This window comes from Cucurbita moschata, unplaced genomic scaffold (assembly GCF_002738365.1).
Source record: "Cucurbita moschata cultivar Rifu unplaced genomic scaffold, Cmos_1.0 Cmo_Scf00017, whole genome shotgun sequence".
In the NCBI taxonomy this organism is placed as follows: Eukaryota; Viridiplantae; Streptophyta; class Magnoliopsida; order Cucurbitales; family Cucurbitaceae; genus Cucurbita; species Cucurbita moschata.
Genome location: NW_019268533.1, coordinates 2,697,333 through 2,719,205, shown reverse-complemented (window position 1 = coordinate 2,719,205; position 21,873 = coordinate 2,697,333). Strand labels below are relative to the sequence as shown.

Below are 21,873 nucleotides of genomic sequence, written 5' to 3'. Positions count from 1 at the left end.
AACTTTAACTCGACCACCTCGTCCAAGCAACAAAAATTGACCCTAATTATTCCAACGTGTTAAATGTTGGAATTAGATGTAAACTTAGTCCGTGATATAATTTATCCTTGTTTGAATCTCGAAACATTGTAAAACAATTCAATTCAAACACGAATGATATTCATATAAAGTTATGACACGTTGAGTACACACGTTCGCTGACCCACCATGCTTTTATAAATTCTTGACATTTTATGTCGTTTTATCACGATTGGTGGCTTGTTCAACAACAAACGCATTCTCCCATGTCCCCTTCGACTAGTTTCATTTATTCATTAATATTCTTAATTTTTTTATATTTAAAAAAAATAAAAAACATCGTACTTTAAAAATACTTTACCAGGTGTCGATTGACAATTTTTATCCATATATTGACGATTAAAATTTTTAAATCTTTTTTTTATAAAGATAAAAAGCGTTGATGCTACTTTAAAATTTTCATGTTTATATGTAAATAAAATAAGAACGAGTATTTTATTTTATTTTTTTAATTTTAAGAAATTATTGAAACTTTTAAAAGTTTACGAGTATTTTTATTAATTTAGTCTTTTTCTTATTATACGTGTGAAATCATGTTTAGGGTTGAATTTTAACGTGACTAAAATTATTCTTCCTATTACCAAAATCACTTTAAGTGATTCTCAAGTAATCGAGAAACTTAAACCCGTCCATTTAGTTATTAAACTTTTAAATTTGTTTCGTTCTAATCCCTAAACTTTTAAAATAGACGTTTTAGTCCCTAAATTTTTTTAAAACAGTTATTTTAACCCTTCCCGACATTACTCCGAGATCATCAGAGAGCATTCGACAGACAGATACCGACTACTTTTAAAAAATTCGAGAACTAAAATAAAAATTTTAAAAGTAATATAAACACTAAAAAATATATTTAAGCGAGAAGCAAGAAACCTATTATAATTTCATCTAATCTTCGTCCCCGGAAATTAAAGCGGAAAAATATTCCGTCATCTCTAAAAGTTGATTATTGAATAGTTGAATCGAGGCGTATAATTTTATTAGTTGAATACGAACATAATTCAACAGTAATTATCCATTTCATAATAAATAAATAAAAATAAAAAATATTTAAACATGCTCCATCCATTCAAGCCCTTAACTTTCCACTCCAAGCTTTCCCTTTACTAAAAGAAAATGACTTCATCCTCTTCCTCAGAGCATCCACCGGCTCCCCTGCCTCTGAAACCCATCCCCGGCAGCTATGGCCTCCCCTTCTTCGGACCCATCAAATCTCGCTACGATTACTTCTACTTTCAGGGGAGAGAAAAGTTCTTCCGATCTCGAATGGCCCAATACGGTTCCACCGTGTTCCGAACCAACATGCCGCCGGGCCCCTTCATCTCCTCCGATTCCAGAGTCATCGTCCTCCTCGACGCCCGGAGCTTTCCGATCCTTTTCGATACTACTAAGGTTGAGAAACGGAATGTTCTCGACGGAACTTACATGCCCTCCGTCTCCTTCACCGGCGGAATTCGCACCTGCGCTTTTTTAGACCCGTCGGAAACAGAGCACTCTGTTCTCAAACGTCACTTCCTTAAATTCCTCGCCTCTCGTCACGACAAATTCATCCCTCTGTTTCGAAACTCCGTGTCGGAGATGTTTAGTAAGCTGGAAAAGGAATTGGAAAAGAATAACGCTGCGGATTTCAACTCTGTTTCCGATGCGGCATCGTTTGACTTCATTTTCCGGTTGCTCTCCGATGGGAAACCCGATGAGAAACTCGGCTCCGATGGACACAGTTTGGTTGATCGATGGCTTATTATGCAGCTCGCTCCATTAGCCACTCTGGGTTTGCCCAAATTCCTCAGCTGCTTTGAAGATCTCATCATCCATACCTTCCCTCTGCCGTTCGCGCTCGTCAAGAACGCTTACAGGTACCAAAAAACAGAGCAGAATCAATGAAATAAGAACACTATTTCTTAGCTTTATATTACTAGAAATAATCCAAAATCGTGATCAGAAAATGGGTTTCTTTTACAGGAAGCTCTACGATGCATTTTACGACTCGTCGGAGACATTTCTAAACGAAGCCGAAAAACAGGGGATAAACAGAGAGAAAGCATGTCACAATTTAGTGTTCTTGGCCGGATTCAACGCATACGCCGGAATGAAAGTGTTGTTACCAATTATACTAAACTGGGTCGGATCCGCCGGTAAGGAGCTTCACAAGAAACTCGCCGGCGAAATCAGAGCCGCCGTGAAGGAAAACAGAGGACTGACATTTACCGCCATAGAGAACATGAGTTTACTGAAATCCGTCGTGTACGAGGTTCTGAGAATCGACCCGCCGGTGCCGTACCAGTACGCGAAGGCGAAACAGGACATTATAATCGAGAGCCATGATTCGGCTTTCAAGATCAAGAAAGGGGAGATGATTTTTGGGTATCAGCCGATCGCCACTAGAGATCCGAAGGTGTTTGAGAAGCCGGAGGAGTTTATCGGCGACAGGTTCGTCGGAGAGGAAGGGGAGAAGCTTTTGAAGTATGTTTACTGGTCAAATGGCCGGGAGACGGAGGAGCCGACGGCGGAGAATAAGCAGTGCCCGGCGAGGGATCTGGTGGTGCTGGTATCCAGAGTAGTTTTGGCGGAGCTTTTCCTCCGTTACGACACGTTCGCCGTCGAGGGAACTCAGTCGTCGTTGGGTTGGTCCGTTAAGGTGAAATCGTTGACCAAAGTCTAATCGCCGTCAACGATTCACCGGGTTTCTGTGTACCTGAGCGCACTGGATTGTTTGTGTAGATTAAGAAAATAAATAATTAACGTTCGTATTGTAATTTTAATTATTAATTTATAAACTTTGCTTTTCTTTTGTTTAATTTTTATAATAAATAAATAAAGTTTTAAGTTTATCTTCATCTTATTCTTTATTTATTATTATTTTAATTTAATAAAATTAGTTTAGATTAAGATAAGCTCTCATTTAAGATATATCTCAATTCATTCATGTACTCTTCGTGTACTCGAGCTTCCCAGATTTAAAATGTTAGGTTAAATTTGGACTGTTAAAATATAAAAACTAAAATGAAATAATATTTTAACAAATTTTTTTTTATACGTCTCTTCTTTCTTTCGCCTCTCGTCCTCCAGCATCCATGGTCTACGATAGTAGAGAAAGAAAATGGCGCTCGCTACCATGATAAGTAGTGGTGATGGTGGTCGGTGGTAGTTGATAACTCAATAGTGAGGGGTAGGACAACGGAAAAAATTATAGTAACAAAGTAACACATATTCCTTTTGTTCATGAGAGATTCCGAGAGAATGAAACGAAACATTCCTTATAAGGGTGTGAAAACCTCTCCCTAGTAGATGTGTTTTAAAATCGTGAGGTTGACGGCGATACGTAATAAGCCAAAGTGGACAATATACTTTAGTTGTGGGCTTAGGTTGTTATAAATGGTACTAGAGTCAAACATCGGACATTGTGCTAATGAGGATGTTGGACCCCTAAAGTAAAGCGGACAATATCCTTTAGTTGTGGACTTAGGTTGCTATAAATGGTATCAGAGCCAGATACCGGGCATTGTGCTAGTGGAAACGTTGGACCCCCAAAGTAATATTTAAGGAGTCTATGTTATGGACAATGTCGGCTAGCGGTGGATAATTTTTTAAAAAAATAAAAAAGATACATTTTTAAAAAATTATTATAGGAAATTTCTTTTAATCTACTTTTAAAAATATAATATTTATTGTATTTGATCAAGAAATTAATTAATCCAAAAACCCCACATGGTTTAGCGCTAATGGATAGGCACTTCTTAATTTAATATGTCATTAGTATTTAATTATTTAATATTTTGATTAATTATTTAATTAACACGAAACACACGTTATATTTAAACATTATTTTATTATTAAACTAAGAATATTTTTTAATTTGAGAAATATTTTAGCTTCGATAATTAATAAATTTAATAATTTTTCCTTTAATAAATTTAATAATTGGCTCCCAATAATTTGTTTAGGTGTGTTAATTAATATATACATAAATTATAGTATAAAATAATTTATTCACATTACTCAGATGATCTCGACTATCTAAGAGTCATGTGGTTCGATTTTGTTTTTGTTTAATTTGGCTTCAATGTTTAAAAAATTGAAATTTGAGTTCGATTCATTGGTTGGAGTTTTTTTTTTTTTGTTAGGTCAACCCGAACACCCCGAAAATATAACTCAACTCAGCTCTATCCTATTTTTGTTGCATATGTTAATGACGAGTTGTAACTCGTGAATATTTGATATTTGAGTTTTACGAGATTTTAGTTATTAACGTGAATATATTGTAGATAAATATGATTTTACCCGACCCAAAAATAGATTGATGGATTAGGTTAAGTTGTGAACTCTATTCCATATTTCTTAAATTATAAAAAATTAAAAATTAAAAAAAAAACTTGCATTAATATCCCTAAATTTTCAAAAATTACATTAATACACTTAATTGTACAAAGAAATGACTTAAATAACACGTTTGGATTTTTATCACTGAATTGAAAAAAAACGTTAATTATTAAGAGAGTTATCGATGTCAATTTATAAAAGGTTTATTCGAGAATCTAATAGCTTTCGAGATAATTGTTTTAAGAAATGTTTAAAAGTCAGTCGAATAGACATCAAATTCTTTAAAAAAAAATGTCGATTTCAAACCGAACATAAAGATAGGTACAACTTAGAAGTCACTTTCAAAGAAATTTCAAAGACCAATTTTCTTTTCATTTATACGAACAAACGAAACAAATCTCTTTTTGCAATCAATACATGAAATTTGGTCATTTTCAACGAAGAAAATTGGTTCAAGTAATTGTTTCTCGAAGTCCGGTATAATTCGACAATTCAAAGGTAACCAATATAAGATGATTGGATAGGATCGAAACGACTAAAATCATAAAAGAAATCAGAAATGAAAAGTATTGGAAAAAACTAGTAATCAAATAAAAGATGACTCGTAACAATTTTTATGCTTAAAGAAATACATCAGACTTTGTTTGTGTTGCTCATATATGTTTGTATCTTGTTCTTTCCAGCAGAGAGTAGAGACGTTTGATCAACCTAACTCAATCCGATTTGTACCGTTTGAGTTGGATTATGAACTTATCGAATTAGATTTAATTCAAATAAAGAAAAAATTTATGAATTTAATTATTAATCGATTTTCTTGGGTTGAACTGAATTAACCTGAATTTATAATAAAAAAAATTTAAAAAATATTTGATTATGATGCAATTATATATAAATATTGGTTAATTTAATTTCATAATTTTTTTTATTTATTCTCTTATAATTCTTAAAAAATAATTTCTTATAAATTTAAATTAAACTTTGAAAATAAATAAAATAGATGTAATCATTAAATTAAATAGATATTTTAAGGATATTAAAATAAACCATTAATTAATATCAATTGGTTTATTAGCTCTGCTGGTCTGCTCATGGCTTGCCGAGTAGCCTAGCTCAGTTGAGCGTCGTGTTAATAACGCGAATTCAAGTATAAAAATTGAACAACTAAATAATAGCTTAAAAAGATTTCAAATTGGCCTATTAGCTCAGTTGGTTAGAGCGTCGTGCTAATAACGCGAAGGTCGCAGGTTCGAAACCTGCATGGGCCATTTTTTTGCTGTTTTCCAATAATTTTAGTTATGTTATTTTAATTAATAGTTGTGTGTAGATTAATTGACAAACAAGCGCTCGTGGCCTAATGGATAAGGCGCTTGACTTCTAATCAAGCGATTGTGGGTTCGAATCCCACCGGGCGTGATTTTTTTGTAGTCTTTCTGACATGAATATTTAATTTATTTAATTTGCTAATTTTGCCTCACAACCAATAAGCGCTCGTGGCCTAATGGATAAGGCGCTTGACTTCTAATCAAGCGATTGTGGGTTCGAGTCCCACCGGGCGTGATCATTTTGAAAATTTTCTAGTCTTAAATTATTGACATTAATAATTAACATTCAAGGTATATTTAATTTTCATTGTTTAATTTGTATTTTTAACTTAGATACAAAATAACCGGTGATATTATCTTACATCCCTCAACACAATAAATTTGATAACCCGACATTTTTATATGCTTTATTCTCACGTACATATTTTTAAGAGAGTATTCAAATTTGAGTTACCGAAAAATAGATACAACTTATTGGTAGAAGTAATAGCTTTAATTCTCTTATGTCTTTTTCGATCATCTTATCTTCTTAATCACTCTCACTCGGGTGTGGTGTTGGTTCATTCGTGTATGCCTAGTTTATTAAAATATCACGTTAAACAAGTGTTTGTGACCTAATGGATAAGACGTCTGACTTTTAACAAGACCATTGTAGGTTTAAGTTCCATTGGGTGTGACCGATTTTTATTTTACTTAATATACATGTCTTATTCTCACTTATATGCTCATGCAAGTTTCTCAATCATCTCATCTTCATATAATTACTATAAATCGAGTGTGGTCTTGGTTCATTCATGTATGCCTAGTATCATGTGAAACAAGTGCTCGTGGCCTAATGGACAAGGCATTTGACTTCTAATCAGAGGATTGTGGGTTCGAGTCCCACCGAGCATGATGATTTAGCTCGTAACTTCAATTATTTTTAGGTCATTCTCAATCATCTTAGGTCTTAACGTTGGAAATTATCATGTGAAACAAGTGCTCGTGGCCTAACGGATAAGGCATCTGACTTCTAATCAGAGGATTGTGGGTTCGAGTCCCACCGAGCGTGATGATTTCTTATAGTACTCCATGCTCTTACCAACCCGTAACTTCAATTCTTTTTAAGTCATTCTCAATCATCTTAGGTACAAGTCCTATTGGCCTTCTTATCTTTTATTTTATCACATTTATAAGGATGACAAAAGTTGGAAATTATCGTCTAAAACAAGCGCTCGTGGCCTAATGGATAAGGCATTTGACTTCTAATCAGGGGATTGTGGGTTCGAGTCCCATCGAGTGATGATGTTATATATAAAAAAATAATATATCTAATTATTATATTAATGGAGTTTCTCGATAAATAAAATAAAATTGTTAGTTGGTCCAAAATCAGAACCTTCTTGATATAACAACTTATTAAAAATATAATTGGAACCAAAATTCAATAACAAACGAAATACGAGGGCCATTTAATTAATGTTTTGTCTTTTTATTATATTTTAAAAATAGAAAATTACAGACTTTTTGAATTTTTAGATTATCTTTTAAATTTTATTTGAAAGAAAAAAATTATAAAATACGCCAAAAATTCGTTATTCATAACAGGTATATCAGAGTCAAGTCTCTCGCTTTGTCGCGTCAGTGTACCTCAATGACATAGTTATTAACCGTTGATATCAAAGCTAATCAAACGAAAAGTGAACTCTAGAGAAGAGAAAAGGGTTGCTCGAGATAGATGACTATTTGAGAGGAGACTTAAACAATGCTGCGCTCGAGAGAAAGATCGTTGAACTGCAATTAAAATCTTATTTTAGATAAAACGAGAAAAGGACAATATTTTATAAATATTAAAAATCATTTAAAAAGATTTTGATGCTTTCCAAAAACCAATGAATTTTCAAGATTAATAAATATCTTAATTTCATTTAAATATTTTTAATTATTAAAGTTAGCTCAACTTAGCTAATGACTCCCTGCCCTATCAGAAAATTGAAGTATGTCTGTTTGTTTCTCGGGAAAAAAAAAATGGTGACTAAATTTTCCCGAGAAAAAAAAATTAAACAAATATTATAATTTATAATATTTTTTTTCTTAGAATCTAATTTATAATCTCAATGTTATCGTTTTATGAAATCCAAACACTGTCACACTTCTAATTTTTTAATTTATATATACATATATATATATATTAAAAAGCTAAATATAATAAATTATTATTGAAGAGACGATTTCAAATTTTTTTTTTCAATTTTAATGAAATCTTGACCATTAAAATTATTTATAAAAAATAAAAAATAATAATTATTTATTTACAAGATGTTTTGTTTTTATGCTATAAAACAAACTATATCAATTTTTATTATTAAAAAAACCAACCAAAAAACAGGTTTTATTGTATTCAAGCATGTCTGTCAGTTTCTTGGGACTTTTTTTTAATTAAAAAATTAGTGGTTGACTTTTTTCGAAGAAATAACATAAATAAATAAATAAATAAATATATATATATTAAAATAATTTAAATATCATCGATCCATAAACTTCTAATTTGTTTTGTTTGGATACGAAGTTTCACATTTGGCTTTTCAATAAATTATATAATTTATTACTAATAATCTTTTTTTTTTTATTGGAATTCTTATATTTTTGGCTTCTTTCATGTAATATAAAAATGGGGAAAAAATGGGGAAAAAAAGAGGTTAAATTACCAATTTATTTGTGTTATTTGATTTTTTTTAATTAAAAAATATTAATTTTTGAACTAACTTAAAAAAAAAAGAAAAACTATAAATTTTTAAATTTTAATTTTATATTAAATATATTTTTTAAAAATATTATGAATTATGGAATTATTAAATTTAGTATATCAATTAATTTTTAATAATATATATATATTTTTATTTATCAACAATATTTTTGTCACATTAATACTATTTATTTTAATTTTAGATAATAAATTATATTTTTAAAAAAATATATATTATATATTTAACCACGAACTCCAATAAAATCTTGTGAATCATTTTTGGTTAGTAGTAGCAGTCAACTTCCCCAAAGTCCTATTTTTTTCGAATATATATATATATATATATTTCATTTAATCCCATTATAAAATTTTTTTAATATGGTTCGATCTCAAGTCATTTAGGTCCATTTTGACAACGTCCACGTTTCTAATTTTGTGTAGATAAAGAAAACAATGGGCAGAGTAATTTTATGTTTTTTCATAATATAAGTCAAATATTTTGCATTTAAAATGTTGCATTATATGGTTATTTACATTTAGAATGGTCGTTGATGTCTCGGCCACTGAAATACGTTCGAATTAACTAGTTATGATATCATTTGACACACAAAATACTATAATAAAAAGACGTGTTCGATATGAATTAGGAGTTTAAACCCATTTCGTAAAATTCTGAACTAATATTATCACTGTTCCCTTTAATCCCGTGGTTCTTCTCATTTATATACGGTTCTTTAATCATGTGATCGAAACTAGTCAACCAGATTTGAATCGAAGGTCTTGAACTCGAGTTTGTGAAAGAGTCTTGTCGTCTATCTTATCTAAGCGTGAGGACCGAGTTGTTGTTGAGGTACGAAGAGGTTGAAATTGGGTCCATTTTTGGTTGTAGAGACAACTTTTTGAATGATTTGTCAAAGTCAGCTGGCTGTTTGTTTCCCTTTTATCCTTTCACTTTGGTGCGTCTGAGATTTTCCTTCAAGAAAATAACCCACCAACTGGTTTTCCTTCTTTTAATGCAATGCAAAAAGCTTCATAAACCCAATGTGCCTTTCTAACACTAGGGACCATTCAAACAAAAATTTGACACCTTTTATCTCGCCGCTTCACTCGAGCATTCATCTTTTCAGGACAACAAATATCTGAGTGTTGTGTAAAAACGTGTCTACTAGGGAGAGGTTTCCACACCTTTATAACGAATGTTTGGTTCCTCTCTCCAACCAACGAATCCTCTCCCTTAGGAGCCCTGTGTCCTTGTTGGTGCACCGCTTGATGTCTTGCTTTGATACCCTTTGTAAGGCTAGCCCACCACTAATCTGGTCTATTAGTGGGACGTTTTCACACCCTTATACTCATATAGAATGTTTGGTTCCTCTCTCCAACCAATGAATCTACCCCCTTAGGAGTCTAGTGTGCTTGTTGGCACACCAGTGTCTAACTCTAATACCTTTTATAAGACTAGCCTACTGCTAGTAGATATTGTCTGGTCTATTAGGGAGACATTTGCACACCCTTATAAAGAATGTATAGTCCACCCCCTTGGGACCCAATGTCCTTGCTGGCATACCACCCAGTGTCTAGCTCTGATACCCTTTGTAAGGCTAGCTTATTGCTAGAAGATATTGTCTACTTTGACCTATTATATATTGCCATCAGCCTCACGGTCTTAAAATGCATGAGATTTTTACACTTTTACACGGAATAACTTTGTGTCTTAGTGTCCTTGCTAGCATACTAGGCGAATGCTTTGTGTCCTAGCATCCTCAATTATATGATATTGTCCATTTTGAGCATAAAGTCTCTGTTACTTCACTTTTGGTTTTTCCAAAAGACCTCATATCAATAAAGATATATTCTTTACTTATAAATTCACAATCACCCCCTAATTAGCCGACGTGGGACTCCCCACCAACCATCCTCAACATTACAAACATTCAAACCTCCGACCTCAACAATAACAATTCATTTTGAAATATTTACAAAGGGTCAGTGTTTTTTTTGAAGTTAAAAAACAAAACTTTTTAATATTTTGATTGGATTTATATAAATAAAAGCAAACCCATTTGATAGATTGTCTCCCATGAGGAGTATCCATCCACCACACTGCATTTCTTGTTCTTTCCCACCAGTGTTTATTCTCTTGCATTAATTTAGTTTGGATTGTTCATCTATGAATTTTGCTATCTCTGTTTTAGCGTTTGTCGATATCTAGAGCCACTGTCGTACTGCATTTAATACTGTTTCACTCCTTGTTTTTTCGACATTGATTCAGAACCAATTTTTTGTCTCTGTAATGGCTTCTTAAAGACATCGAAGTTTTTTACAAACCCCCCATCGTCGATTCAGATTCTTCTTGACCCATGTTTCGATTCAAGAAAACCCCATCTTCTTTTTGATGGTCATTTGAAAAGGCTTCATACCGACAAGAAATGGTGAGAACATACGATGTTTCTATGAGAAGATTTGGTCTGTATGTCTTGTCTGCCACGGTTGTCTCTCATAGCAAACATTTAGCTTTTTGGAGATGAAAGTTTATTAGAATGTTTTTGTTGTAATGATTTTTGCTGTTCCAAGGGGAGATGTTTATGGATTTTTGTTTTGATTTTAGGAGGAAATGGGCAATAGAAAGCAAGTTCTTGATGGGGATGTTCAGAATTCCTTGAAGCAGGAGGTATGGACATTCTTCTAGGTCTGTAATGGCTTTGTTTTTGTAGAAGTTCCATTGAGTTCAATCTGAAAAGGGTATTAAAATCATGGAGAAACTGTTGATAGCATATTGATAGGGGCGTAAATTCTGCAACGGGATAAGAAATGTCGAGAAGTTCGACTTTCTTTCGAAGTTCTGACTCTATAAACTTTAGTGTTTCACGGGGTGCTTAGGTTGTGGATTATTTAGGAGCAGTGTTCTTAAGGGAAACTGTTTTGTTGCTATCATTTTGTGATATGTAATGTAACCAAACTCAATATGTTCTTTGAAAACTAGTTTTGTGTTTGATGTTCTATAGCTTTAACTCTTTGTTTTGAACATGTTGTTTGGTCTGGATTGTGTGCGTGAGATCCCATGTCGGTTGGGGAGGAGAACGAAATATTCGTTAGAAGAGTGTGGAAACCTCTTCCTAGTAGACGCGTTTTAAAAACCTTAAGGGGAAACTCGAAAGGAAAAGCTCAAAGAGGACAATGTATATTAGCGGTGGGCTTGGGCTGTTATAAATGGTAATAGAGCCAGGCATCGGGCAATGTGCTAGTGAGGGGGGTGGACACGAGGCGGTGTGCCATCACGGATGCTGGGCTCTGAAGCGGAGTGGATAGTGAGATCCCACATCGGTTGGGGAGGAGAACGGAACATTTTTTATAAGAGTGTGGAAACCTCTCCCTAGCATATGCGTTTTAGAAACCTTGAGGGGAAGCCCGAAAGGGAAAGTCTGAAGCGGACAATATTTGTTAGCAGTGGGTTTGGGCTATTATAAATGGTATTAGAGTCAGACACTAGGCGATGTGCCAGCGAGGAGGTTGAGCCTTGAAGGAAGGTGGACACAAGGTGGTGTGCCAACAAGGACGCTGGGCCCCAAAGCGGGTGGATTGGGGGTCCCATAGAGTTAGATATCGGATGATGTGCGAGCGAGGAGGCTGAGCCTCGAAGGGAGGGTGGACATGAGGCGGTGTGCCAACAAGGACGCTGGGGCCCAAAGGGATTAGGGGTCCCACTTTGATTGGAGAAGGGAACGAGTGCTAGCGAGGACGTTGGGCCTTGAAGGGGGTGAATTGTGAGGTCCCACATCAGTTGGGGAGGAGAACGAAACATTCTTTATAAGGGTGTGGAAACCTCTCCCTAGTAAACGCATTTTAAAAACCTAGAGGGGAAGCCCGAAAGGGAAAGTCCAAAGAGGACAATATTTGCTAGCAATGGGCTTGAACGGAACACCTGATAGAAAAACTACGAAATCTTTGAATCAAGCTCATTTCTGATCTTCTTATACATTCTCCTTAGCCTGCTCCCTGCTCTTTTTTCTTCAGATTCTACAGCTTCAAGAACAATTACAAAGCCAGTTCGTCATTCGCCACGCCTTGGAGAAGGCAATGAACTATCAGCCTCTCGCACTTCATTCCGCTACCGAAAACTCGATTCCGAAGGTAACGTCATGGCCATACTTTCCATACATACTTGTATTGTTGAACATAGTCTTACTAGTTCTCATCAATGTTAGGCTGAGATGGATCTGATTAAACAAATAGCCGTCTTGGAGTTAGAAGTCGTTTATTTGGAAAAGTACCTCCTGTCGTTATACCGACGAACTTTCGAGCAACAAGTATCCTCTTTTTCTACCATGGATGATAGCCAAGAATCATTTGGCAATCGATGTAAAGAACCAAATGAAGTTGAGGAACCGGAGAAGTCGTTACACGTTCATCGCAGCTACTCGTCTCTTTCGCAGAGATCGCCCGGTTCATCTCGAAGCTATCCGTTATCAAAGTATATGGCTAAAGCAGTAGATTCATACCATTCCCTTCCATTATCAATGCTGGAGGTAACTTGATGTTGATCCATTTTGGACAAGGTAGAACTCCTCTCATTTGGGAACTTTTACCTTGTTTTTTCAGCAATCTCGAGTTGATGCTTCGAATTCTACGAGTCTCGGGGAGCACCTCGGGGCCTGGATATCGGATCGAGCAGACGAGTCGCCTAACTGGATTGCTGAGGAGATGATCAAGTCCATCTCTGCAATATACCGCGAACTTACCGAACCTCCTTCGACGAATCATAGGAATCGTTCTCCTATCTCACCGTTGTCATCCATGTACGAACTTTCTTCACAAGACTTGTGCAGTACAAGGAACTACGAAAAGTCGTTTAACTCGAATTTCGAGAACTCGTTTCACACCGGAGAATTTAGTGCACCGTATGACACGATGTTGAAGGTGCAATGGCTTTCTAGAGAAAGAATGAAGGACTTAGATATCAACCACATGCTACAAGGCTTCAGGTGATAGATACCTCATTCAAAGAAGCTATCTGTTTCGTATGCCATGACTCTGATATCGTCACTACGCTGTTGGCAGGTCACTTACTTCTCGGCTCAAAGATGTCGATCTCAAAGTCATGAAACACGACGAAAAACTCGCGTTTTGGATTAATGTACACAACACGCTCGTAATGCATGTAAGTTCAGCACAAACTCTGTGTTTTTCCTTTGATAATGATAAAGCCTGCTAGTAATGTTCATTATACTTTGTTCTATAGGCTTATTTGCAATATGGTATCCCCAAGAACAGTTTAAAGACATTGATACTCAAGGTGAGGATAGTTTCTGTTCTATCAATGAACCAAAATAAATTCTGTAAGTACTTCTTTCATTAGCTGTTGTACTTTCCAGGCCGCGTATAATGTTGGGGGACACATAATAAGTGTCGATATGATACAAAGCTCGATTCTCGGGTGTCGTTTGCCTCGTCCGGGACAGGTTAGTATCATCTTTGTAACAGCCCAAGCCCACTGCTAACAAATATTGTCCCATTTGGGCTTCCCTTCAGGGTTTTAGAACACTTATGCTAGGGAGAGGTTTCTACATCCTTGTAAAGAATGTTTCGCTCTCCTCCCCAACCGATGTGGGATTTCACAATCCACCCCCTTGTCCTCGCTCGCACTCATTTCCTTTCCCAATCGATGTGGGACCCACTAATCCACCCTTTTGAAGCCCAACGTTCTTGCTGGCACATCGCCTCGTGTCCACCTCCCTTCGGGGCTCAGCTTCTGAGCCCCTCACTGGCACATCACCCTGTGTCTAGCTCTAATACTATTTGTAACAGCCCAAGCCCACCGCAAACAGATATTGTCCTCTTTGGGTTTTCCCTTCTGAGCTCCCTCAGAGGTTTTAAAACGCGTCTTGCCAGGGAGAGGTTTCCACACCCTTATAAAAAATGTTTCGCTTTCCTCCCCAACCGATATGGGATCTCATAATTCACCCCCCTTCGGGGCCCAGCGTCCTCGTTGGCACTCGTTCCCTTCTTCAATCGATGTGGGACCCCCCCAATCCACTCCCTTCGGAGTCTAGTGTCCTTGCTGGCACACCGCCTCGTGTCCACCCCCCTTTGAGGCTCAGCATCCTCGCGGGCACATCACCTGGTGTCTGGCTCTAACTATTTGTAACAGTCCAAGCCCACCGCTAACAGATATAGTCCTCTTTGAGCTTTTCCTTCTGAGCTTCCCCTTAAGGGTTTAAAACGTGTTTATTAGGGAGAGGTTTCCACACTCTTACAAAGAATGTTTCGTTCTCTTCCCCAACCGACGTGGAATCCCACAATCTCAAAATTATGTTTATGTTCTCAGAATTTGTGTCACCAATGTATATCAGTACATTCAATGTCTGACTGATTCGTTGCTTGATTAGTGGCTGCACTTGTTCCTCTCGTCGAAAACGAAACTTAAGGTCAATGATGCACAGAAATCCTTTCGAATCAACCTCCCCGAACCTCGGTTATACTTCGCTCTATGTTGCGGGAGCCATTCCGATCCAGCAGTATGTTAACATCTGATTCTAGTATTGATGTCAACCCAAGCTTCGAATGAAACCGGTTTTGAAATCGCTATTTGTTATTTTACGTAGGTTCGTGTCTATACGGCGAAGAGGCTGAACGAGGAGTTGGAGGTTGCAAAAGAAGACTACATCCTTTCGAATTTGAGGACACACAAAGGGCAGAGAATTCTACTTCCCAAGATTGTTGAGTCCTTTGCCAAGGATTCTGGCTTATGCGTGGAAGATTTGGAGGACATTGTCGGGCGTCTAAGGCTCGACGGGCGGATAAACGACAGTCGGCAGCTGCAACGAAAGAAGTTGTGGAAGAGTATTGGGTGGATACCTCACAACTTCACCTTCAGCTTTCTGCTATCCAAAGAATTGGGATGCCACCAGTCCCTGTCTTGATAGTTTCATACCGAAATCTGAAACATTTTTGTCGAGCGAGATTCGATCGTTTGGCGTTGAAGGACGGCTCGTGATTGCAGCTTGGAATGACAGATGAATCATAGCAATGGCTTACCAAGCAAGCTCATGATGTTGAATCCAAAAGGGGAAGAAAAAGGTGAGTTTTGGACCAAAAATTGAGCTGTTTTGTCAGTCAAAAACAGGAATAGCAGGTTATGATTCAACTGTCATACTAAGATGTCTTGTCTGATGTCTGTTATGGTTGATGTAATGTCTCAAAATGCTGCAGTTTTTGTAGACTTCCTTTGATTTTGTCTATATGTTCTAAGGAAGTTCTCCAAATGGTTGTTTCAAATATGAGCTTTACCTAAAAAGTCGTACTATTGTTATGTTACATCCTAGGTTGATTGGAGAAGGAAACAAAACATTCTTTAGAAGGGCGTGTAAACCTCTCCTTATTATACTCGTTTTAAAAATCGTGAGGTTGAGGACAATATGTAACCAGCCAAAGTGGACAATATCTTCAAGCGGTTGGTTTGGACAGTTACAAATGGTATCAGAGCCAGACACCGAACGGTAGGACCCTAAGGAAGGTGGATTGTGAGATCCCACATCAATCGAAGAGGGGAACGAAGCATTTCTTATAAGGGTGTGGAAGTCATTCTCTAGTAGACATGTTTTCTCACATCAATCGAAGAGGAGAACGAAGCATTCCTTATAAGGGTGTGGAAACCATTCCCTAGTAAACATGTTTTCTCACATCAATTGAATAGGGGAACAAAGCATTTCTTATAAGGGGGTGGAAATTATTCCCTAGCAGACGTGTTTTAAAAATAGTGAGGCTGACGACGCTGCGTAACAACGATACGTAACAGTGTGGAAACCTCTCCCTAGCAAACCCTTTTTAAAAAACGGTGAGATTGACCACAATAAGTAATAATTCCTTGTAAGGGTGTAGAAATCTCTCCCTAGCAGACGCGATACGCAACGGGTCAAAACGAACAATATCTAGTGAGTTTGGTACATTATAGGTAGCAATTTTCAAGTTTTTAAGCTTTTTTAGTCGCCCAATCCTTAGAATCTCTTTCACGTGTGATCTTGGTTTATTTGTGTACCTCTCATTTATTTGGCGTCATAAAAATAATAAATAATTCTTTAATACACGTGGATTTTACATCAATTTTAAATGACGTTAATAGTGTTGACAATCAAATTAAAAAAATAAAAAAAAAAACTTTTTAAATAAATAAATAAATAAAAATGATTAAATGTTTAAAAAATTTGAAGCGTATAAACTACCATAACTGTTTTCTTTATAAAATATGATTATAATATAGAATATATATATATACTTGAAAGTCGAATCCCAACAAAGAAGCACCTGCCACAGACCTCATAGCTTGGCGGTTGTGTGAGACCTTTTCCTCCGTTGTCATCTTCACCTTCAGAAGAAACCCTAATCCGCCATTTTTGTTCCTCGAAAACCCTCTCGGAGGGTTTGGTTTGGTGTGGGGAGAGATGGAAGTACAAAGCACGGCTATAATTTTAGCAAGAGCGACAGAGCTGAGGCTGAAGATTAGAAGCTCTGTTAACACCACCACCACGAGTTCGGCGGTAATTTCCTTGGAGAATCGGGATGATCGGTTCGCCGTGGATGAAAATAATGGCGTTGGTTCGCGGCGGAGTGAGGCCGACGCGATTGAGGTAACGGAAGAAGACGAGGAAGAGGTGAGGCTTTTGAATATCTGCGGTGCGCTCGAGTCTCTTGAGAATCAACTCTCTTCGTTGCAGGTTTGATTGTTCTTTCCTTGATTTATGAATGAAGATTGAAGAATATGTTTCGATTTAGTCGATTTCTGTTGAAAATTGTTGTGCCTTATATGATGATTGATGTAGGCCTGTTTGGATCTAATAGTTGTCGAGATTGCTCAAAGTTGCGTAGTCTAGTCCAAATACTTACTGTATAACAATCGATTTGAATCAGTTTAGGGTATAAATTGAATTCATTCGAGCATCATTTTGGATATGGAATTGTTTTCTGTTCTTAAACATATGCTAGTAGTCTGAAAGCTTGCATTTCTGTGTAGGTGCATTGTTGCACTTACTATCACTGTGGTACTTGAATAAAAGTATGAATGGTGTGACATCCTACGTCGGTTGGGGAGGAGAACGAAACATTCTTTATAAGAGTGTGGAAACCTCTCCCTATCCCTATCCCTAGTAGACATGTTTTAGAACCTAGAGGGGAAGCCTGGAAGGGAAAGCCCAAAGATGATAATATCTGCTAGTAGTGGACTTGGGCAGACACTGGGCTATGTGCCAATGAGAAAGGTTGAGCCCTGAAGGGGGTGGACATGAGACGGTGTGCCATCAAGGACTTTGGGCCCTGAAGGGGGTGGATTGGGAATGAGTGCCAGCAAGGATGCTGGGCCTTAAAGGGGGTGGATTGTGAGATCTCAAATCGGTTGGGGAGGAGAACGAAACATTCTAAAGGCGTGGAAACTTCTCCCTAGTAGACTCGTTTTAAAATTTTGAAGGAAAGTCCGAAAGAGAAAGTCCAAAGAGTACAATATCTGCTAGCGGTAGACTTGGGCCATTACATGGGGAGCATGGTTCTCCCTCAATTTGAACATTTTATTGCATTTATTTGCTAATACTACAAGTATCAGGCAGTTGAAAGCTGATGGTTTTAGTGCTTCAGAATATACAACTTTTGGGGTTGTAAAAGCATTCAATCCACCCCTTGGGCCTAGTGTTCTTGTTGGCACACTACCCGGTATCTACCTCTGATACCATTTGTAACAGTTCAAGCTCACCGCTAACAGATATTATCATCTTTGAATTTTCCGTTTCAGGCTTCCCTTCAAGATTTTCAAAACACGTCTGCTAAGAAGAGGTTTCCACGCCCTTATAAGGAATGCTTTTTGTCTTTTATATTATTTTATAGAACAGTCTTATATTTTATCTTCTAATTTGCAGGATTTACAACAACGGCAAAGGTACGAGAAGGAAGTAGCCCTTTCCGAGATCGAGCATAGCCGCGAGATGTTACTGGATAAGCTGAAGAAGTACGAAGGAGAGGATTTGGAAGTGATACACGAGGCGTCAGCTTTTGTTGGGGAGACCGTGCAGCACAACCAGGATCTCATGCTTCCTCCATATCCAAGCCATCCTGGTAATGGCTACTTACATCCCTTCCCTTCTGCACTCAAGTTTGTGAGCGCTGCTACAAATAAAGCTACTAAGGAACTTAACGAATCAGAACGGAAACACTCGAAATTGGATTCGAGGAACTCGAGGAATAGATTAGGATCCTTCATTAGTATAGCTGCAAAATCCGTGGTTACCATTGTTGGCATAGTATCCCTACTGCACTTGGCTGGTTTTCGACCGAAGTTTGCAGCGAAAATTGCTGCTTTGAAGGCTTTGGACCGTTTTCGACGGTCTGCAGCTGTAAATAATGAATCACGCCATGGATGCCCTCCGGGTAAGTTCCTCGTGATGGAAAACGGGAAAGCTCGATGCGTCGTGAAAGAGAGAATCGAAGTTCCGTTTTCTTCGGTTGTGGCTAAACCAGATGTAAACTATGGAAGCGGGTAACAGTTCAATTCGACACGCTTGTGTGAGATGTGTTCTCTGAAAGGTCCTCGCTTATGCTAGTTTTTACATTCTTTTGCTCTGCAAAAACGTTTTCGATCAATGTTCTTATCTGCATTCATCTTTTGATCAAATATTTGAAGAAAGTATTGACACAGTACAAAGATCATAGAAAACTTCTCTCTTGATTGATTTTTCCAGGAAAAGAGCTAAAGAATCTGTGCGTCAACCTGTCGACGGGACCGAAAGATCGGTAGACGACAACGAAAACAAGGGAAAGCAACAACCCGCCGTTTGAATCGTCGACAATGACTGTTATCGACGAGCCTGCCACGAATAGGACTAACAGGGATTGTACTGATAAGCCAAGAAACTGTAGGCATGCTACTCAGTGCAGGGAAAATGACTTTTGCTAATATGAGCTTATTAAGGGTCCATGTAGGTCTTGAACTTACAACATTCGTGTTATTAGTCTGATGTTCTAATTGGTTCATGCCGGTCTCAAACCTGCGATTTTTGCGTTATTAACACGATGCTCTAATCAACCAATTGAATTAATAGGCCTATGTGGTGCTTCAAACATTCGCTTATTAGCCGAACACTCTAACCAGTCAACCAATTGAATTAATAGGCCTATGTGGTGCTTCAAACATTCGCTTATTAGCCGAAACACTCTAACCAGTGAGCTAATAGGCTTAGAGTTGTGGTGCGTAATGTGGTCTAATTTTATTTTTATTATTATTATTTTTTGTTTTTAGGAACTTGCGACTTTTGCGGTACTAGTATGACTCTAACTACCAACTGCCCTAAGAGGCCATGACCCATGCAAATCTCGAACATGTGACCTTTGCGTTATCCGGTCCAGTCTTTTTTTTTTTTAATTTAAATTTTGTTGGTAAGAATTTAAATCAAAACCTATGTAGGTTTTTGGAACTCGTATTACTAGCATGACACTCTAACAAACTGAGCTAATAGGCCTACAAGTATAGTGTTATTATATCCGAGTTAATAGGCTCACAAGTATAGTGTCATTGATATCCGGTTCAATCTTATCCGGTCCAGTCTTTTTTTTTTTTTTTCAGTTTACAATTTTGTTGGTAAAAAATTAAATCAAAACCTAGGTAGGTTTTTAGTGTTGGATGATGGAAGTCCCACATCGACTAATTTAGGGTGTGATCATGGGTTTATAAGTGGGGAATACTACTTACATTGGTATGAGGCCTTTTGGGGAAGCTCAAAGCAAAGCCATGAGAGCTTATGCTCAAAGTGGACAATATCATATCATTGTGGAGAGTCGTGTTCGTCTAACATGGTATCAGAGCCATGCCCTAAACTTAGTCGTGCCAATAGATTGGTAAATCCTCAAATATCGAACAAAGAACTCTTAAAGAAAAGGAGCCAAGCCCCTCCTCGAAGGCAGTCAAAAATGACTAAGACTCCAAAGGGGTCGAGCCTCGATTAAGGGGAGGTGTTGGATGATGGAAGTCCCACATCGACTAATTTAGGGTATGAGGCCTTTTGGAGAAGCCCAAAGCAAAGCCATGAGAGCTTATGCTCAAAGTGGACAATATCATACCATTGTGGAGAGTCGTGTTCATCTAACATTTAGAACTCTACCATGACACTCTAACAAATTGAGCTAACAGGCCTACCATTATAGTGTAAAAAATTTAAAATCAAAATAATTTGATAAATAATTATGGCCTATGCAGTAAAAAATTTAAAATCAAAATAATTTGATAAATAATTATGGCCTATGCAGGTCTCAAACCAACAGTTGAGCTAATAGGCCTACATATCGAGTGCCACTGATATCTTTGTTCGTAAAAAATTTAAATAAAAATAATTAATTATGGCCCATGCAAATCTCGAACCTGCGACCTTTGCGTTATTAGCACGACGCTCTAACCAGCTGAGCTAATAGGCTAATAGATCAAGTGCCATTGATATCCGTTCAATCTAATTCTTTTTTTTTTTTTTTTTTAGTTTTCAATTTTGTTCATAAAAAATTTAAATAGAAATAATTAATTTTGGCCATGCAAGTATCTTTATTAGCATGACACTCTAACCAGAGCTAATAGGCCTACAAGTTAGAAGTTACTGATATCCGTCCAATATAATTCTTATTTTATTTTTTTAGTTTTCAATTTTGTTCGTAAAAAAATTATGGCTCATGCAGGTTTTGAACCTACGACCTTTGCATTATTAGCACGACGCTCTAACCAGCTGAGCTAATAAGCCTACAGCTTCAATGTGACTGATATTCGTCCAGTCTAATTCTCTTTTTATTTTTTTTTTAGTTTTCCATTTTGTTTGTAAAATAATTAAATCAAAATAAATAATTATGGTCCATGCAGATCTTGAACCTACGACCTTCATGTTATTTGCACGACACTCTAACAAACTGAGCTAATAGGCCTACAAGTCAGATGATATCCGTCCAGTCTAATTTTTTTTAAATTTTTTTTAGTTTTCAATTTTGTTCGTAAAAAATTTAAATCAAAATAGTCCTACAAGTCTGGAACCGGCTATTAGCACAACGCTCTAACCAGCTGAGCTAATAGACCTATAGGTCGGGTGCCACTGATATCCATCCAATCTAATTTTTTTTTATTTTTTTTAGTTTTCAATTTTGTTCGTAAAAAATTTAAAATAGAAATAATTAATTATGGCACATGCAGGTCTTGAACCTGCAACCTTCGCGTTATTAGCACGACGCTCTAACCAGCTGAGCTAATAGGCCTACAGGTCAAGTGCCACTGATATCCGTTCAATCTAATTCCTTTTTTATTTTTTTTAGATGTTCGTAAAAAATTTAAATAAAAATAATTAATTATGGCCCATGCAGGTCTCAAACCTGCGACCTTCGCGTTATTAGCACGACGCTCTAACCAGCTGAGCTAATAGGCCTACAGGT

At 36.8% G+C, this 21,873-nt stretch overlaps 3 protein-coding genes and 8 non-coding genes across 11 annotated transcripts; 8 read left to right on the top strand and 3 right to left on the bottom strand.

Moving 5' to 3' along the window:
* The first annotated feature begins 1,155 nt into the window (after positions 1-1,155).
* Positions 1,156-2,797, top strand: LOC111455491 (allene oxide synthase 3-like). Its single transcript, XM_023097209.1, has 2 exons — positions 1,156-1,931; positions 2,038-2,797. Exons 1-2 carry the CDS (start codon positions 1,192-1,194, stop codon positions 2,735-2,737), a joined length of 1,440 nt encoding a protein of 479 aa, XP_022952977.1. The 5' UTR covers positions 1,156-1,191; the 3' UTR covers positions 2,738-2,797.
* Positions 2,798-5,586: 2,789 nt separating this feature from the next.
* On the top strand, positions 5,587-5,660 carry TRNAI-AAU. Its single transcript has one exon. It is a non-coding gene; the product is annotated as a tRNA-Ile (tRNA).
* A 75-nt stretch (positions 5,661-5,735) lies between these two features.
* TRNAR-UCU lies at positions 5,736-5,808 on the top strand. The gene has a single exon. It is a non-coding gene; the product is annotated as a tRNA-Arg (tRNA).
* A 71-nt stretch (positions 5,809-5,879) lies between these two features.
* Positions 5,880-5,952, top strand: TRNAR-UCU. Its single transcript has one exon. It is a non-coding gene; the product is annotated as a tRNA-Arg (tRNA).
* A 586-nt stretch (positions 5,953-6,538) lies between these two features.
* TRNAR-UCU lies at positions 6,539-6,611 on the top strand. Its single transcript has one exon. It is a non-coding gene; the product is annotated as a tRNA-Arg (tRNA).
* An 84-nt stretch (positions 6,612-6,695) lies between these two features.
* Positions 6,696-6,768, top strand: TRNAR-UCU. Its single transcript has one exon. It is a non-coding gene; the product is annotated as a tRNA-Arg (tRNA).
* Positions 6,769-10,868: 4,100 nt separating this feature from the next.
* LOC111455544 lies at positions 10,869-15,656 on the top strand. Its single transcript, XM_023097257.1, has 10 exons — positions 10,869-10,928; positions 11,048-11,110; positions 12,454-12,570; positions 12,645-12,965; positions 13,039-13,421; positions 13,498-13,597; positions 13,679-13,732; positions 13,812-13,898; positions 14,826-14,954; positions 15,042-15,656. Exons 1-10 carry the CDS (start codon positions 10,869-10,871, stop codon positions 15,357-15,359), a joined length of 1,632 nt encoding a protein of 543 aa, XP_022953025.1. The 3' UTR covers positions 15,360-15,656.
* Positions 15,657-16,718: 1,062 nt separating this feature from the next.
* On the top strand, positions 16,719-19,538 carry LOC111455497 (plastid division protein PDV2-like). The gene is made up of 3 exons (XM_023097215.1): positions 16,719-17,150; positions 18,339-19,002; positions 19,158-19,538. The coding sequence occupies exons 1-2, from the start codon at positions 16,878-16,880 to the stop codon at positions 18,957-18,959; spliced, it is 894 nt and encodes a 297-aa protein (XP_022952983.1). The 5' UTR covers positions 16,719-16,877; the 3' UTR covers positions 18,960-19,002; positions 19,158-19,538.
* A 1,585-nt stretch (positions 19,539-21,123) lies between these two features.
* TRNAI-AAU lies at positions 21,124-21,197 on the bottom strand. The gene has a single exon. It is a non-coding gene; the product is annotated as a tRNA-Ile (tRNA).
* A 428-nt stretch (positions 21,198-21,625) lies between these two features.
* Positions 21,626-21,699, bottom strand: TRNAI-AAU. Its single transcript has one exon. It is a non-coding gene; the product is annotated as a tRNA-Ile (tRNA).
* A 93-nt stretch (positions 21,700-21,792) lies between these two features.
* TRNAI-AAU lies at positions 21,793-21,866 on the bottom strand. Its single transcript has one exon. It is a non-coding gene; the product is annotated as a tRNA-Ile (tRNA).
* Between the last annotated feature and the right edge of the window lie 7 nt (positions 21,867-21,873).